The following is a 16942-nucleotide window of genomic DNA, read 5'->3' as shown; positions in this document are numbered from 1 at the left end:
ACATCATTCCAGAATCAAACAAATACAAAAGACCCACTAATCCAAACCATGCCCAACTATCTCCTCACACTCACTCATACACCCACCCATATACCCATTCGCCACCCCCATCCAAACAAATCACTCATGTCATGAACCATCCAACACCCTTCACTGATGCACCACATCCCACATTCCTCCGCCATCATATCAATCGCACCACCTTCCATGCCTACACCACTGTAAACTTCACTCAACAACCATCCATCTTCAAACACCATCCACTCCCCACACCCACACAACAACATGTCATTGTCCATATGCACTCTTGCCTTGGCTCTTGATGCCACAAGCACATCTTTGAATTCATTCAATACATGAATCGCTCTTCCCAGCGACGTTCCATTCTCAATTCCTTCCTCTTACCTTACTCTACACCTTCTCCCCACATTCCAGCCCCTATCCACATCCCACCACTGGAACGTACCCCTCTGCTCCTACCTACGCCCCACCGACCACATTCACACATCCACATCGCCTCCTGCCTCGCTCCATCCCTCTGTACACCCGCTTCCTTCCCCTCTCCTCCCTTCCCCACACGCCACCACTCTCCCCCTCCGCATCTATCCGCTCACCATCCCCGCCTCACATATCCTCACCCTCATCCCCGAAAACCCCACCGCTCCCGACCATGTCGATCCCACTCCCCCGCCCCCGCAGCTCACCACATCACCCGCCGACACCCGCTCCACGCCCATCCCTCCCGCCACCACTCCACCTCCCCCCTGCCACCCCAGCCACACGCATGACACCCGCCCCCACGCTGCCGATGCTCGCGCTGCCGCTATCAACCGCACTCTGTACACCATCCCCACCTCCTTCCATATCTCGTTCCCCACCACCCCGCAATCCTCCATCCCTCCGTACCCGACCAAATCCGACCTGCTCACCACCACCGGTGGTTCGTCTATCCTGCTCCCCTCCGCCTCCTCCGCCCTCCCAGCTCCACACTCCGCCCCCGACCATGTCCCGCCCGCCGCCCGCACCTTCGCCACTGCCACACATCCGCTCACCGCCAGCCCCCGTATCCTCCTGCTGTACTCCCCGACAGCCTGCCCTCCCACACCCCACACCCACCTCAGTACCTCCATTCTCATCCTACCCTTCACCACCACACCCCTTCCCTCGCCTCTCCACTTACCCGCCATTGCGCACTTGCCAGCAGCACTCGCGGCCGTTTTCCTCGCACGTACTGGAATGCCTCCATCGGCGTCATACCCTTGTATTGCACCTGCACCACATCTCACACCATCACGTCGCCGCCTTCACCACCCAACCCCTCACCCCTCTCATCCGCCATCGCCACTCTCTCCTACCCCATCACACCTCACCATATCTACCTCCCACACACCCAACTCACGACAACGCACCAGGTAGCACAACACCACCGTCGTGCTCCGCCCCCGCCCTGCTTTGCAATGCACGTATGTCCTCTGCTTCCGCTGCACGTGATCTGTCCCACACCACCACCACCATCAATCACCCCTCCCCACCGACCATTCCACACATACCTCTACACCACGCCCACCCTCTCCCCCAACCATCCACCCTTCACCACTACCACGAACTCCTCCCTCCACTCCCACCTACACCTCCACAACCCAATCCACCCCACACCTACCGTTTATAAACTCCACGCCTCGCCGAATGTCCCCGAATGATGGCGCGAACATATAATCCCTCGTCGGTATCACCATGTGATCGATCCCATGTGCCTGCCATCCCCCATTCCAACCACACCCCACATCAACCATCGCCACTCACCCCTCCATTCCGCCCACTGCACCCATCCCGGCACCTACTTCTGCCCGCCCCGCTACTCACCCCACCTCCATCCATCCCACCCACCATCTCCCACCCACCTCGTACATCGACGTCGGCACCAGCGTCTCGTATGCCTCGTTCATCGTCACCACTGCGTGCACGCCCACATCCTTCAGACGCACCACATCGCCCGGGAACGGAACCGCACCCAGCAGCACATACTGCGTCCCACCCACACCCATCCCACGTCACACACCATCCCACGCACCTCCCCCATTCACTCCTCCCACCCAACCTACACATCTTCTCCTCACCGCTCCCACTCCCACTCCTACTCCTGCTTCAATCACCGTCACCACTACCCATCCATGCACACCTCCATTCACTCTCCCACAATCACCACACCCCAACTGTCATCCCCACCCACACTTACCTCATCGATCTCGTCCCACCATCGAAACTCCGATTCCAGCTTGTTCCGCACCACGTTGTACAACAGCGTCGGATAAAACAGCACCCGAGCGCCAGCCCCCACCACTGCCCTCTTCGCACTCAACTCTGCTCTTTTCACCTTCTCTCCCGCTGCGCTCACCGCCACCACCGTCCACCCCGCCCTCTCTTGCCACCCCTCATCGGACCCTTCCTCCATCGTCACCTTCATCGCACCCGCCTTTCGATTCCTGCCTCTCGATTGCACTTGCCCCTCCTCCTCCTCCACCCGCGCCTGCAATTGCGCCTCCCCGACTCAACCACACTTGCCCTACAACCCCGCCCGCTCGCCGTGTCCGCGCTTGCCCCTCAAATTATACCGCCTCCCATTCCCTGCCACCAACCGCCCCAATGGCGCCAACCTCCTGCCCACCGTTCCCTCCTTCCTTCTCAATCACGCATGTTTACACCTGCAAGGCCTACACAAACCCTCGTGATCGCTGCTGGCTGCACAACGCATCGCAACCCTTATTTACATCCCCTCCGCCCACATTCCCGTCCAACCTCGATGCTATCATTCCTCAACCAACTGTGCTCTGTGCATAGGTTCACCCACCATCGCTACCCTGTGTTCTCTTCAAAATTAGAATACACTCACCATGCAGACATCGGCCTGCGTTCAGGCCGTGTCGCCTGGATCAAGTGTCTTGGAAGTTTAAGCTCCACCCGAACTTACTGCGCCTTTGCGAACTATTCCAGCATCACAGCAACTTCCACCTCTTTACGAATGCTTCGGTAGCAAACCGTACTTTCATTGCCCCTGAACACTTCTTGTCGTCGTTAGAAACATAATGGGCCTGTGGCGTGGATTTCTGGATGCCTCTGTCGCACTGGGCGCCGTTTGCGTTAAACCGCCGCAAACCTTGCAGCGAACCCGTGTGATCGTGTCGCTGTGAATAATTATGCCGCCTGGTCGTCAATTCACAGACCTGCTTCGATGATCAGTGTCGCCCTTGTCACTACAAATTCTGCACTGAAACCAAGGGATCCATTTTCGTCAGGCTCCGCCACTTGCTCACAATTAAATTTGGAACAACTGCGCAATTGGGTTCCCCTCCACGACACGTACCTATTGGAACGAACCTGTCCACCACACCTTCGCTAACGAGCACCCTGGAGATACCATTAGACGCCACCCACCTCACTCTCATCCGTGTTTTTCTCCTAATGCACAAACCTAGATCTCACGCATCCAACCATCAATGAGTGGTTTCTTTTGCAGGGTGAGGGTTTCTGTCGTCACTAGTTACGCAACCGGAGTACTGCGCTGAGCCCTCGTGCGAACACCAAGAGTGCTGTGCCGGGGACAAAAGCCGTCTCTCAGCCACCCAGCCCGCACACCTCACCCACGATTCACCTGCAGAGCGCGGGAACTACGTTGCTGCGGAATTCGCATCGGGTTGCAGAATCACGTCTACCGCACTGTCTCGCCCGTCACGAGAATTTCATGTCCGTGCCAGTAGCCCTTCCTGTGCCACTGATGTCCCCTCTTTGTGCTGAGGCCGTTGTCAAGCGGTAGGAGACACCACTTAAATGTGGTCGCAGCAGGTGTGGAAGTAGAATTCAACGGTCGTTCATGCACTCTTTGGGCATGATCTGTTGTGGCATTCGTTGTCCGTTGACCAATGAGCTTTCTGTGCGTGCTTTGAAGGCCAGTGCACTTTGGTGCTGTTGGAAACGCTGGTTCAACTTTGAAAATATGGATTTGGGATGCGGCGCTCCTACCAAGATTGACTAAGTCCAGGTCACGAAAAAACCTTGATGTGTTGGCACGTCTCCAACCTCAAGTCCTCGTCACCCGCTTGTCTTGGCATCGAGCGGATCGGTTCTCCTGTCACTGAACCTCGAAAACCAGCGTGCCTCTACTCGAAGCCGAGACGGGTACCAACATCAATCCTCTGCTCAGACCTTTTCCAGACTCACTGGATGAGCGCGACGCCGGACACGGGGTCGAATGCCCATCACCCAGCAACCTCATTCGCCAACCTCCGATGCAAACTCCACAGGCAACCCAGTGGACGTGAGTTCAGTGGACTTCAACGCATGTGATTTTGATTGGCACAGGGATAACTTTAGTGCTGCTCATCGTAGATATTTGTTTCTCGTTCGGTGGCTTCTACGATGGGCCAATTAACAAGGACACTCCAAGCGAATGAAGTGGCAGTGTGGTCAGGTGGGCTTTGTGCAGGATTGATCAGATCCTACGCACTGGAAGCTCGGACTGCGACTTAGTCCTGTTTGCTCTGATTCAGCTCATGGGCTACTGCACAGAAAGGCCTTGTTCACCTCTGCCACACTTTTTTATGTTTTCCTGGTCCATATGTAATTTCACTCCATTGCAGTAGATGTTTCAGATGTTCATCATTCACCACAATTTCTTAATTCTATATTTTTGACGGAGAAACCACGATGTTGTTATTTACATAGCCCAAATTAGAGAATCCCCTCTTTTTGGCATTATATTTGGAAAAAATAGCTGGAAAATTGCAAATGGACTAGCTTACATAGTATGCCTTTTCTATTATGTTGTGTGTTTTAGAATTCCTCCTCAAAAGTGGGTTTTTTTAATAGAATTTCAAGAATTTGTATACAATGTTGCTAAACAATCCATTATATACGTTGTTTCTTTCTCCTTCTTTCATATGTGTTATGCTTAACTTTTATAATGTAGACATGAGCAAAAAAGTTTAAAATCATAATAGAAAAAGATAGCTTTTGTGTTTTATGTCATCATCTTATTAAATATTTGTTTTGATATGTATATACGTAGGGTGATACTAATGCCAACATAGTTTTTGCTACTGCTACCACAACCCACCACTCAACATATTTTTTAGTTTAATTTATTCTAATCATTTTTTAATAGTAATTATGTTATATATATATATATATATATATATATATATTTTGTAGTCACAATATCAAATTTTATTGAAATTTATTCACAATTAAAATATCGTTGAGTTATGGTGGCAATAGTAAAAAGTGTGGTGGCATTAGAAATACCTCATATATCTATCTATGAATATATGTATGTACATGCTTATTAAACAAAAGTACTACTAGCATTGTTTTTGAATGGTAACTATTTTAAATTTTACTTATTCTGAAAATATTATATATACAAATATATTTATTCATTTATTTAAAATAAAATAAAAAACATATTTATTTATTGATTGATATATATTTTATTTTTATTTTTATTTTTAAAAAAAATAATCTTACTAAAATTCAGCAATTTAAATTTTAGATTCTATTTTATTCTAAAATTAAGTAGAAAGAATAGTTATGGTACAAATAATATTCAATGTTATCTTAATAATATAAATTTACAAAATATATATATATATATATAATATTTTTATTTTTATTTTTATATATGGTGTTACTAATAAAACCACAACCACAAGTTGTAATTGCACATCATAATATACTTTCTAGAACATTGTAAATGCAGACTACAATGGATCAAGTATAAATGTTTTACATATGTGTATATTAGTATTCATAAAATGCATAGTGGAAAGCAACACAAGTTCAAGGCAGCTTGTGGAGGCTTTAGCTATATATATATATATATATATATAGAGAGAGAGAGAGAGAGAGAGAGAGAGAACAACAACAACAGCAATCAAATGTTGCAATTTTTTTGTAAATCTTTGATATATATTTTAAGGATCTATGCTTCTATTATTGTTACAATAAACAGTTATTTGTACTTCAACAAGAGATTACATATATTTACATTTATTCATTCATTCATATCTTTTTTACATAATATTCTGAATTAAACATGTGTGAATATGTTAAGTCTAAAACCCTTTCATCAATTATAATTTTAAGCTCCCAGTTCTTGGAACACAATAATTGGCCCAGTTCACGAAAAATTGGGCCACAGCACTCCAAGTCTCTTACATCATAAGAGGTCTTTTAATCTTAAAGTTTTTAATACAAAGATCTACATTTTTTAATGCTTCATTGATACTTTTCAATACGAGATTCTACATTTATGTACAAAGTGTTTTGATACTGACATGAAAAAAACGGCTCAATCCAACAAAATGAACATGATAGAGTTATCTTCAGTATCGTATGCTTTAAAACAATTTTAACATAAACCCACTGACAGAACTTTAAAACTTTAAAAATAAGTAATCAAATGAACGTAAAAAGAAAAAAATGTTATGTCTTTTGTGTAGTGTTTTGGAATTTGATTGTTTTAATGATGACTTCATGGTGAACTGTAAAATGTAACAAATAAGAAACTTTATTGTCAGCGTTGCATTGAGTGAAAACCTTCTGTTGCATTGCAACTTTTTAAATCTATAATAATGGTAATAAAAAATAATACACAAACTTATTTTCGTGTAAATTAAGGGGTGCTTTATTTTTTTTGAAAATTGACCAACATGAAAATGGCTTAGTTATTATTGTTTGAAACAATGTAACAACTATACTTTAGAGCTTCATTTGATTTCACACAAGACAACAAAAGAGTTTGGTTATTTTGTAAAATACAAATTCTACACTACACAAAAAATATATACATATACGGCTTATTAAATTAATACTCTCAAATATCACATATAACTAAAAAGGAATACAATGGAACTTAATGAATGCAGTAATGGAATTAATATGTGTGTCAATATAAATGTATATATATATATATATATATATGTACAAAGGAACACAGGCAGGTTTTGTGTCTGTGTCCAAGGATTTCTAAAACCTTTTTGTATTACAATTTGAATTCGATAATGGTTCCCTGCGATAAAATTTAATAAAATACATTGTAGTTGTCTCCATGGGCATCAACAAAATTTCATCTAAAAGTTTTAATTTTCAAATAATAGATAATAAGTGCATATATGATGCAGATTGATGTTTCACATTCAAATTTTCTGATTTGAACGCAACCAATATTTAGCTTTATAAAGAATCATTTTCACCACTTAATATTAGTTGTATCTGCATATAAACACAAGACCACCCAAATCGAATTGTAATTTTCATGAAACTTTCATGAAAATCTATCATTGTCAATAAATATATTTTATATTTTTTCATCCCATGGATAATTAAAATAAAAGTCTTTCTGCCATCAAGTTTCAGTGGTTTCTTTTCTCCCAATGTTGAAGTTGTGAAAAAAAGCCAAAAGACAGTTTTAGATTTGTGAGCCACTAATATTTTAGAAATTGACTTTTTCGAAAATCCAGAAGGTTTTGTCCTACAATAACTAGAAGAAAATTAAACAAACAAACAAACAAACAAACAAACAAACAAACCAAAATTGGACCAAGAGCACAATTTTCAATAGAGATTGGAGAAGAAAGTCTCGTAATGTTTCTAATTAATTAATTAATTAATTAATTTTCAGTTTGTTTGTTTGTTTAGAATAGCCATCAGAAGAAACAAGGTCTGAACGCTTCCCAATGGATTATTCTCATGTACTTCTTATCTCCATCCTCTATGAAATGGTATGTCTTGTAACTTAGTCATTCACACATTAATCCATCTCTTCTAACTTCATTTCCTTTCATTATATTTCTTACTCTCCTTAATTTTCCTCAGTCTTTGGTTTCACCACTGCAAAGAAGGTCAGCCCACATCAAGTCCAAGGCCCAAAGAAGGGGCACTCACCTCACTTTCTCATCCATATATTAAAAAAAAAAAAAAAAAAAAAAAACAATGGAGATAACAAAATCAATGAAAGCAAGCAGGAAGGTGCCAAAAATGCAGATAAGCTACGTAGGAAGAAGACAGATAACTCCAATTGCTTATTTTCTCTCCGTTTTTTTTTTTTTTTTTTTTTTTTTTTTTTACTTTACTTTACTTTTCTTTTTTTCTTTATTTTTTCTTTATTTTTTCTTTATTTTTTCTTTTTTCATTCTTCTTCCTCTTTTATTTTATTTTTTTTGTTTTGTTTTGTTTTGGTTTTTTTTATATTTTTATCATGCTTGATGCATGCCCCCAAGATAACACTAGACATATTCCAACCTCCAGTCAAGGTTTCAAGAATGTGATCCATGCTATTTGCCACCTCCCAAAGATTGTAATGGTCAGCTTTTATTTATATATTTTTACAAGGAATCAACGCACAAACAAATCAATGAACAGAAAGCTACATTAAAGTGTGGATGATTGTTCAGGAATTGACAAGTTTTACCCTACTATTATCCAAGTTCTTTGACTGCAAATTAATGCCTGTACGGTTCTTTTGTTTAGTTTATTTTATGTACTAACTTGTTCATGTGGGGAAAATTGTGAGGTTTCTTATTCTCAGGCAATTGATAATTAAGAGTGGTTGTCATTCATAAAAACAAGTAATTTCTTCCACAGTTGCACTTTAATCATGCAGAGTGAAAACAACATTAGAAAATTAATATTTCATGAATAAGCATTTGTGGGGCTCCACAAACTACAGACTTCTAGACTTCAAAGTATTCCATGTTTATATATACATATATATATATATATATATATCAATCAATCACATTAGGTTGCAAAGTGATCAAAATTTCAACCAAAACATTTTCCATATAGAAACACATCAGTGTGTATGTGTGGGTTGAGATGCTCTTCCTACTTCCATTAATAGACTTGAAACAGAGATCATAGACTTCTTCATGACAGTGATATGCCAGATGATTTTATATTATGATTGTTTGTTTATCTATTTAAATTTCTATATTGAAAAAAATATAAATGCTAGAAGATGTATGTTTGGCTTGGATGTTTATATCAAACATCTCAATGATATAGAATGTTTTTTCAATAGTATTGTAAATCCGACATAGTTGTTTTGCTCATTGTTGCTAAATTGTTAATAGTTGTGAATTTTGGTTGTGTTTGTATTCATAATTTTCTGTGTACAGCAATCTCACAAAACATATTGGAAATAAATAAATTGTGATTTTCTTAATAGAAGTTTAAAAAAACATTCAAATCTTGTATGTTATTATGAGGTTTGACTAAAAGAACCACATACTTATGCTGTGCTAAACATGGGATGGAAATCTACAAATTGATGAGATCATACCAAATTTCGAAATTCAAGCATATTTGGTTGTTTTTGTATGAATCATTTTGATTTGTGAGCAAGAGGTTACAATATTGTGCTTTTGAGTATATTATATTCAACTACAATATATTAAATAAAAACTTTCATGACTATTGTATTGTCTATGTTAAGAGGCTCTATTCTGCTTTTGTTGGGTCATACCAAGCCTATGTTGACCATATTCAAAATATAGCATAGCAATTAATAACTAAAACTCAAAGGAAATACAAAACTAGATACATTCAATATACATTATATTTGAGAAAATACAAAAAAACATTACTGGCAATAGAGCCCTTTGCTTCTGGGAGTAATATGTTAAAGGAATGAAACCTCAAATGTTTATGAAGGTGAAAATTAATCAGTATGCAGGTTTTTTAAAAAACAAACAGCATTATAACCACAAAACTATTACAAGAATGTCATATACCTTTTACAAAGTGGGCACCACACAATATACTTAGAGCCCATGAAATGCAATCAAATGAGCCTTGTTATTACTTATCAAGAGAATATATAAACGTATATATACATATGTATGTATAAATTTATATTTATTTCATTGGTAGCACAATTAAAATGCAATTTATTAAAATCTTGTGTTGTATATACAAAAAAAAAAAAAAAAAAAAAAAAAAACAGATACTAAAACGTTGGATGAGTAAATAAAACAATGTTAGTAGATAAAAAGTGATACTATCATGAGTTTACAATGCAAATATATATATATATATATGTATTTATGACCATCAACAAATAAGACCACAAATAGGGAGAACACATCACTATATGTGACATTGTATTTTAGGTCTTTCACAAAGAGAATGCAGGTTTCTTCTAGTAGTCTCTACATGAGGATGTTAAATTTAACACCTTTTAAAAATAGATGTTGAATAAAAAAGGTGTTAAATTTTTGTATCAAACAAATCCTATAAAAAAAACTTCACATGTGTCAATGCACACAAATGGATAGGCATGGAAATGTAATCCACCATTGAATATAGAATTACAGATATGATATCCACGAGTAATGAGTAAAAAGCTGCAAAATTGCTGGGGAAAACTTGGTGGGGAGCTTGCCAAATGTCAAATGTTGAAATGGTGCTTTCACCGAAAAGGATGCAGACAGCCATCCATCTTGTCGAATATAATTGATATTGAAACAGCCACTGTAGCATGCCACGTAAGATCTAGGTGGATGAGGTGGACGCCAACTCACCATCTCTGAGCCACAAAAATTGCAAGTTTCATAGGAGGAATGTGTGGACTCAAACCCATCTCTCGAATTACAACAGTTTAAATTGTAATATTTGGCTCCAGATAAAAGAATCCAACCCATGGACAGTATCGACCTGGTTCCCGTCCTTTGTCCAGCTAGACCTGTTTCATGCTGACCTGGCACTTTCTGCAGAAGAAAATGGGTGACGTGGAGGTGGAATTGATTGAGACGAGCCAGACTTTTGCATTATTTTGAATGTGGAGGGACTGCTGGTGGCCAGTTAATTTAGAGGCACATTTTCCAAATGTTTGTCGAGGTTGCATTAAACAAAGAGAATTGGTTTAAGTGAATGCAACCAACCCAGCCACTATCAAATAAAATCTTGACATTATTAGCTTAATACTTTGGAAATTGGCCACCATAACTCATGTCATAATGACATACTTTGATAAGTTCAGCAGCAAATCTATTTTTATACACGTTTTTTTTTTTATTCCTTTACATTTGATAATTTCTCCTTAGTTGAGTATTCTTTGATTCGTGTAGAAAACTGTACAATATTTTATTATTATATTTATTAATAAAAAATGATATGATAAACAAAAATTATTTATTATCTTTCTTTTTTGTTTGTTTCATAAAATGAGCATATTGTTTTTTTCTTCTTTGTTTCTTCAAGAGAAACACTAAAACAGCAAGAGTAAACCCAAATATTTTCCAGTGGTTCACATTATCCCATTCTGAAATTTGGGTGTTGAGCAAAATGACACATATTTACAGTTGTGATGTAAACAATTTGTTATCAGGTACACTTACATGTATAAAACATTGAATTCAATATTGGCCATGTTGATGTGTATGGACAGACTATATGCTGGATAGAATTGCAGGGATTCAAGGGAGGCATGCACCTAGAGACACATCTCAACACCACATGTGCACCAATGGGAGCTTTTGGCAGAACTTTGCTTTTGCTCTATGATTGGAATGAGTTGCCTTGATGCTTGGCTTTGAAGCTTGCTATTGAATCCAATCATGTGGACAAGTAACTTGTCAGGCTAATAATCTTCTGAAAAGTCATGGTGGTGGTAGTAATTTGCACTTTAAAATCAATACTGACAAATTGAAAGTACATATAAAGACTCCTTCATATCAATAGTACATACCTAGTTTATGTATCAAAGAACAATTTTGTGTTGGTTATGTACAGTTCATGCTGCACACTTCTGTCCAATGGAGATGGGCGAGTAAGTGAATCAAGACTTCCAGATCTGGGTTTATATATATTTTTATAATTAATAACTCAAATTCAGAATTGTGGATAAATGCTAAATGCAACCTATTATTCATGCATCCACCCAGTTAACACCTCACCTCCAAAAAGAAAACATAGGTCCACTTGTCCACATGTTCAGAATACTTTAAGGAGTTACATAATTAGCCCCCTGGTTGCAAATCTCATTATGAACATAGTAGAAGAATCCTATGACCAGCATAATGAAAGGTGACACTTATTTTAGGCCAAGAATGGCTGTAATAAGCCATAAAATAGAAGAGTGCACACAAGATTGCATCAAAGGGACTGGTGCTTCTAATTCCAGTCATGAATTACATTCCTTGTCTCATGGACCATGCACCTGGTTTGCTCCTGATTTGTAAAAGAAAAGAAATAGATACAGAAACTTAGTAGCAATCGCAGGATGGATAAATATGGGAATACATTAAACTGACAAGTGTCTTCGATGGCTCAACATGTTCTCCATGGTGGTGGCAAGGTCCAGTCAGATCACCGGAGTGGATTAGCTGTTATTCATAGGAATTACATAACAAAGCCAATATCCCTCACATTGAGTAATAGAGAAGTCCCAGGATGAAACAAATCAGACAACCATTCAAGATTAGAAAATTGAACAATGTTAAACTGGAAATTCTTTGTACACAAATGTAACCAATTCAATTAACGAGCATGAGTAAACTTGCAAATTGTTTGAATACAGAATCCAGAAATTTGATGTCTCTTGAGGATAAGTCAAATTAAGCCGTAGGCCACGAGGCGGATGAGGCTGAAGAAGTAAGCGGAGAGAGTATCAAAATCGGCAAACTAAGCATCTCATTCACCATACATGGATCATATAGCACCGAGAATTGCTCCGGGCCCAAACAAGCCTTTCTCCGACGTGACATTTTCTGAAATTTTCCTCCTCCTTTCATTCCCCACTGGCACTATTACCAAACGACACATCCTGCCAGATTGGCTACGTCATACCTCGCGCAACGAGGGCGGGTGGCGGAGATATGGTGTTCTCGTGACGAGCGGAGTGATGCGCTGGACGTGATCCAGCAACACATTGCGAACTCGGAGGCAACAGGGTTTGCTCTGGCCCGTAGCTGGATCGTCGCTGGTGTGGGCGTAGTGGGTGCTCTCAAGCCGGCATCTTTCGATCCTGATGCAGCAGTTTAGGTGCATGCGGAAGATCTCACAGCGGCCATTCGCGCACGAAAGGGGAACCCTTGCGTTGTGGTGGCACGGTGCGTTCTTTGTGCGTAGCGCTGAAAGCGGACGGCGGTGTGGTTAGATGCGAGAGGCCAGGGGTAAAATTTTAGGGAAGGACGGTTAAAGGTGAGTCGGATGCCCTCCACTGTTGTCGTGCGAGTGCCCGAGGTAGAGGTAGCGATTGCGAGTCAGTTGGTGATGGTGTCGCGCAAACGATTATTGAAATTAACCGATGCTCTGGAGGGGTCCTGAATGAGCAGTTATTATGGCTTTAGTTTCAGGCATGTAACAGGGCCTCATGTTCATCGTTTTGTTGTTTTGAGTTCAGAATTGGGCGTGCGAGTGGCAGTGCGAAGCTGATCATAGAAGAAAATCAGTAAATTGGAGACCATCAGAGCGTTTGTCATGTGCAACACCGACGCAGGGTTAGGTGCGACATTCCCGGCGGTTGTGGGGGAAGAGGCAGTCATTGTGAAGGCGATCTTCAGAAGTGCGACGGACGTGAGCAAGAGGAAGGGGACTTGCACGAATTAGGTCCGCTAGTAAGATACGAGTGTAGGGTTTGCAACAGAACAATTGGGTCGGGATTCGAAGTTGCTGTGGTGGTGAAGTAGTTCTGCAGAGACTCAGTAAGCTGGGCTAGAGCTTGAACTTGCCACATACTCCTTCCCGGCGACACGGCCTGAACGAAGCCGACATTTGCGTGGTGGGTGTATTCCAGTTTAGAAGTGAACACAGGGTAGTGATGATGGGTAAAGAAGTGCGCTGTGCACAGTTAGTTGAAAAATGGTAGCATCGGGGTTGGACGCGGAATCACAGCGGGTTAGAGCGGTGAGGAGCGTGACCAAGGTGTCGTGATCGGTGTAAGCACGACAGGAAGACATTCAGCGCGCACATTACCTGGAGGCATCCGAAGAGCCGTGGTGAAGGAGAGCGCGAGCAGGCAGCGGGTTTGGGCAGGGGGGATGCAAATAGGGGTTGCGATGCGTTGTGCGGCCAGCAGCGATCACGAGGGTTTGTGTAGGCGTTGCAGGTGTAAACATGCGTGATTGAGAAGGAAGGAGGGAACGGTGGGCAGGAGGTTGGCGCAATCGGGGTGGTTGGTGGCAGGGAATGGGAGGCGGTATAATTTGAGGGGCAAGCGCGGACACGGCGAGCGGGCGGGGGTTGTAGGGCAAGTGTGGTTAGTCGGGGAGGCGCAATTGCAGGCGCGGGTGGAGGAGGAGGAGGGGCAAGTGCAATCGAGAGGCAGGAATCGAAAGGCGGGTGCGATGAAGGTGACGATGGAGGAAGGGTCCGATGAGGGGTGGCAAGAGAGGGCGGGATGGACGGTGGTGGTGGTGAGCGCAGCGGGAGAGAAGGTGAAAAGAGCAGAATTGAGTGCGAAAAGGGCAGTGGTGGGCGCTGGCGCTCGGATGCTGTTTTATCCGACGCTGTTGTACAACGTGGTGCGGAACAAGCTGGAATCGGAGTTTCGATGGTGGGACGAGATCGATGAGGTAAGTGTGGGTGGGGATGACAGTTGGGGTGTGGTGATTGTGGGAGAGTGAATGGAGGTGTGCATGGATGGGTAGTGGTGACGGTGATTGAAGCAGGAGTAGGAGTGGGAGTGGGAGCGGTGAGGAGAAGATGTGTAGGTTGGGTGGGAGGAGTGAATGGGGGAGGTGCGTGGGATGGTGTGTGACGTGGGATGGGTGTGGGTGGGACGCAGTATGTGCTGCTGGGTGCGGTTCCGTTCCCGGGCGATGTGGTGCGTCTGAAGGATGTGGGCGTGCACGCAGTGGTGACGATGAACGAGGCATACGAGACGCTGGTGCCGACGTCGATGTACGAGGTGGGTGGGAGATGGTGGGTGGGATGGATGGAGGTGGGGTGAGTAGCAGGGCGGGCAGAAGTAGGTGCCAGGATGGGTGCAGTGGGCGGAATGGAGGGGTGAGTGGCGATGGTTGATGTGGGGTGTGGTTGGAATGGGGGATGGCAGGCACATGGGATCGATCACATGGTGATACCGACGAGGGATTATATGTTCGCGCCATCATTCGGGGACATTCGGCGAGGCGTGGAGTTTATAAACGGTAGGTGTGGGGTGGATTGGGTTGTGGAGGTGTAGGTGGGAGTGGAGGGAGGAGTTCGTGGTAGTGGTGAAGGGTGGATGGTTGGGGGAGAGGGTGGGCGTGGTGTAGAGATATGTGTGGAATGGTCGGTGGGGAGGGGTGATTGATGGTGGTGGTGGTGTGGGACAGATCACGTGCAGCGGAAGCAGAGGACATACGTGCATTGCAAAGCAGGGCGGGGGCGGAGCACGACGGTGGTGTTGTGCTACCTGGTGCGTTGTCGTGAGTTGGGTGTGTGGGAGGTAGATATGGTGAGGTGTGATGGGGTAGGAGAGAGTGGCGATGGCGGATGAGAGGGGTGAGGGGTTGGGTGGTGAAGGCGGCGACGTGATGGTGTGAGATGTGGTGCAGGTGCAATACAAGGGTATGACGCCGATGGAGGCTTTCCAGTACGTGCGAGGAAAACGGCCGCGAGTGCTGCTGGCAAGTGCGCAATGGCGGGTAAGTGGAGAGGCGAGGGAAGGGGTGTGGTGGTGAAGGGTAGGATGAGAATGGAGGTACTGAGGTGGGTGTGGGGTGTGGGGTGTGGGGAGGGCAGGCTGTCGGGGAGTACAGCAGGAGGATACGGGGGCTGGCGGTGAGCGGATGTGTGGCAGTGGCGAAGGTGCGGGCGGCGGGCGGGACATGGTCGGGGGCGGAGTGTGGAGCTGGGAGGGCGGAGGAGGCGGAGGGGAGCAGGATAGACGAACCACCGGTGGTGGTGAGCAGGTCGGATTTGGTCGGGTACGGAGGGATGGAGGATTGCGGGGTGGTGGGGAACGAGATATGGAAGGAGGTGGGGATGGTGTACAGAGTGCGGTTGATAGCGGCAGCGCGAGCATCGGCAGCGTGGGGGCGGGTGTCATGCGTGTGGCTGGGGTGGCAGGGGGGAGGTGGAGTGGTGGCGGGAGGGATGGGCGTGGAGCGGGTGTCGGCGGGTGATGTGGTGAGCTGCGGGGGCGGGGGAGTGGGATCGACATGGCCGGGAGCGGTGGGGTTTTCGGGGATGAGGGTGAGGATATGTGAGGCGGGGATGGTGAGCGGATAGATGCGGAGGGGGAGAGTGGTGGCGTGTGGGGAAGGGAGGAGAGGGGAAGGAAGCGGGTGTACAGAGGGATGGAGCGAGGCAGGAGGCGATGTGGATGTGTGAATGTGGTCGGTGGGGCGTAGGTAGGAGCAGAGGGGTACGTTCCAGTGGTGGGATGTGGATAGGGGCTGGAATGTGGGGAGAAGGTGTAGAGTAAGGTAAGAGGAAGGAATTGAGAATGGAACGTCGCTGGGATGAGCGATTATGATTGTGTTTGGACGCAAATAATGCGCTTGCGGCTGTCAAGGGCTTGTGGCGGTTGCATTCTTGTTTTGTACAAGTTTTTTGTCTAAAACTTTCTCAATTAATTCGTTGTGTTTTGGTTCTATTTTTGTGTTGTTGCGGTATTTGTGGTTTTTTGTTGATTTTGTCAAAGTTTCTGTTTACTTTGTAGTTGATTCGGGCTGTATGGAAATTTGGGGTGTTCTGGTTATCCGAGCTGCAGTGGATGCTGGGCGTCTTGCGATTGCTTCTTTGATGATTGTTAATTTGGTGTATTCTTTTTTGCTCGATCTGATGATGTGTGCGTTTGTGTTTGTGTACTTCTTATACTTTGTCATGTTTATCTGCTGATGTTGTATGTTTCTCTGCTGATGCAGGTGATGAATTAGAGGCATTTTGGGTTTGTTATATGTCTTTGCTGAAGTCATTCTTATCCGAGTATACTGCTTAGAAGGCTTACAATAAATGT

At 43.8% G+C, this 16942-nt stretch overlaps 2 protein-coding genes across 4 annotated transcripts; one reads left to right on the top strand and one right to left on the bottom strand.

Moving 5' to 3' along the window:
* Positions 1-291: 291 nt before the first annotated feature.
* On the bottom strand, positions 292-3844 carry LOC141044871 (phosphatidylglycerophosphate phosphatase PTPMT1-like). Of its 3 annotated transcripts, none has more exons than XM_090247061.1 (7): positions 2891-3844; positions 2237-2711; positions 1902-2024; positions 1661-1754; positions 1410-1492; positions 1181-1270; positions 292-1091 (listed from the first exon to the last, which is right to left on the bottom strand). In XM_090247061.1, exons 2-7 carry the CDS (start codon positions 2462-2464, stop codon positions 603-605), a joined length of 1107 nt encoding a protein of 368 aa, XP_090103187.1. In that variant the 5' UTR covers positions 2465-2711; positions 2891-3844; the 3' UTR covers positions 292-602. The 3 variants fall into 3 exon arrangements, with proteins under 3 accessions (XP_090103187.1, XP_073386923.1, XP_073386924.1); XM_073530822.2 differs by having other exon boundaries at positions 2237-3265; positions 3362-3844; XM_073530823.2 differs by having other exon boundaries at positions 2237-3260; positions 3362-3844.
* An 8866-nt stretch (positions 3845-12710) lies between these two features.
* On the top strand, positions 12711-16577 carry LOC141044916 (phosphatidylglycerophosphate phosphatase PTPMT1-like). Its single transcript, XM_090247053.1, has 7 exons — positions 12711-13197; positions 13400-14570; positions 14783-14905; positions 15053-15146; positions 15315-15397; positions 15537-15626; positions 15724-16577. Exons 2-7 carry the CDS (start codon positions 14343-14345, stop codon positions 16210-16212), a joined length of 1107 nt encoding a protein of 368 aa, XP_090103179.1. The 5' UTR covers positions 12711-13197; positions 13400-14342; the 3' UTR covers positions 16213-16577.
* Positions 16578-16942: the final 365 nt, after the last annotated feature.

The sequence above is a fragment of the Physcomitrium patens genome, chromosome 24 (genome assembly GCF_059467195.1).
Source record: "Physcomitrium patens ecotype Gransden chromosome 24, ASM5946719v1, whole genome shotgun sequence".
NCBI classification, from domain to species: Eukaryota; Viridiplantae; Streptophyta; class Bryopsida; order Funariales; family Funariaceae; genus Physcomitrium; species Physcomitrium patens.
Note: the sequence above shows the minus strand (reverse complement) of the source record. Positions and strands in the feature narration are given on the sequence as shown.

Excerpts from the sequence above, each read along its gene's own strand:
- LOC141044871 (XM_090247061.1), bottom strand. The coding sequence starts at position 2,464 with ATGAAGGTGACGATGGAGGAAGGGTCCGATGAGGGGTGGCAAGAGAGG. Across the intron at positions 2,025-2,236 it reads GGTGGGACGAGATCGATGAG|TATGTGCTGCTGGGTGCGGT; the intron begins GTAAGTGTGGGT and ends GGTGGGACGCAG. Across the intron at positions 1,493-1,660 it reads AGGCGTGGAGTTTATAAACG|ATCACGTGCAGCGGAAGCAG; the intron begins GTAGGTGTGGGG and ends GGTGTGGGACAG.
- LOC141044916 (XM_090247053.1), top strand. The coding sequence starts at position 14,343 with ATGAAGGTGACGATGGAGGAAGGGTCCGATGAGGGGTGGCAAGAGAGG. Across the intron at positions 15,147-15,314 it reads AGGCGTGGAGTTTATAAACG|ATCACGTGCAGCGGAAGCAG; the intron begins GTAGGTGTGGGG and ends GGTGTGGGACAG. Across the intron at positions 15,398-15,536 it reads CGGTGGTGTTGTGCTACCTG|GTGCAATACAAGGGTATGAC; the intron begins GTGCGTTGTCGT and ends GATGTGGTGCAG.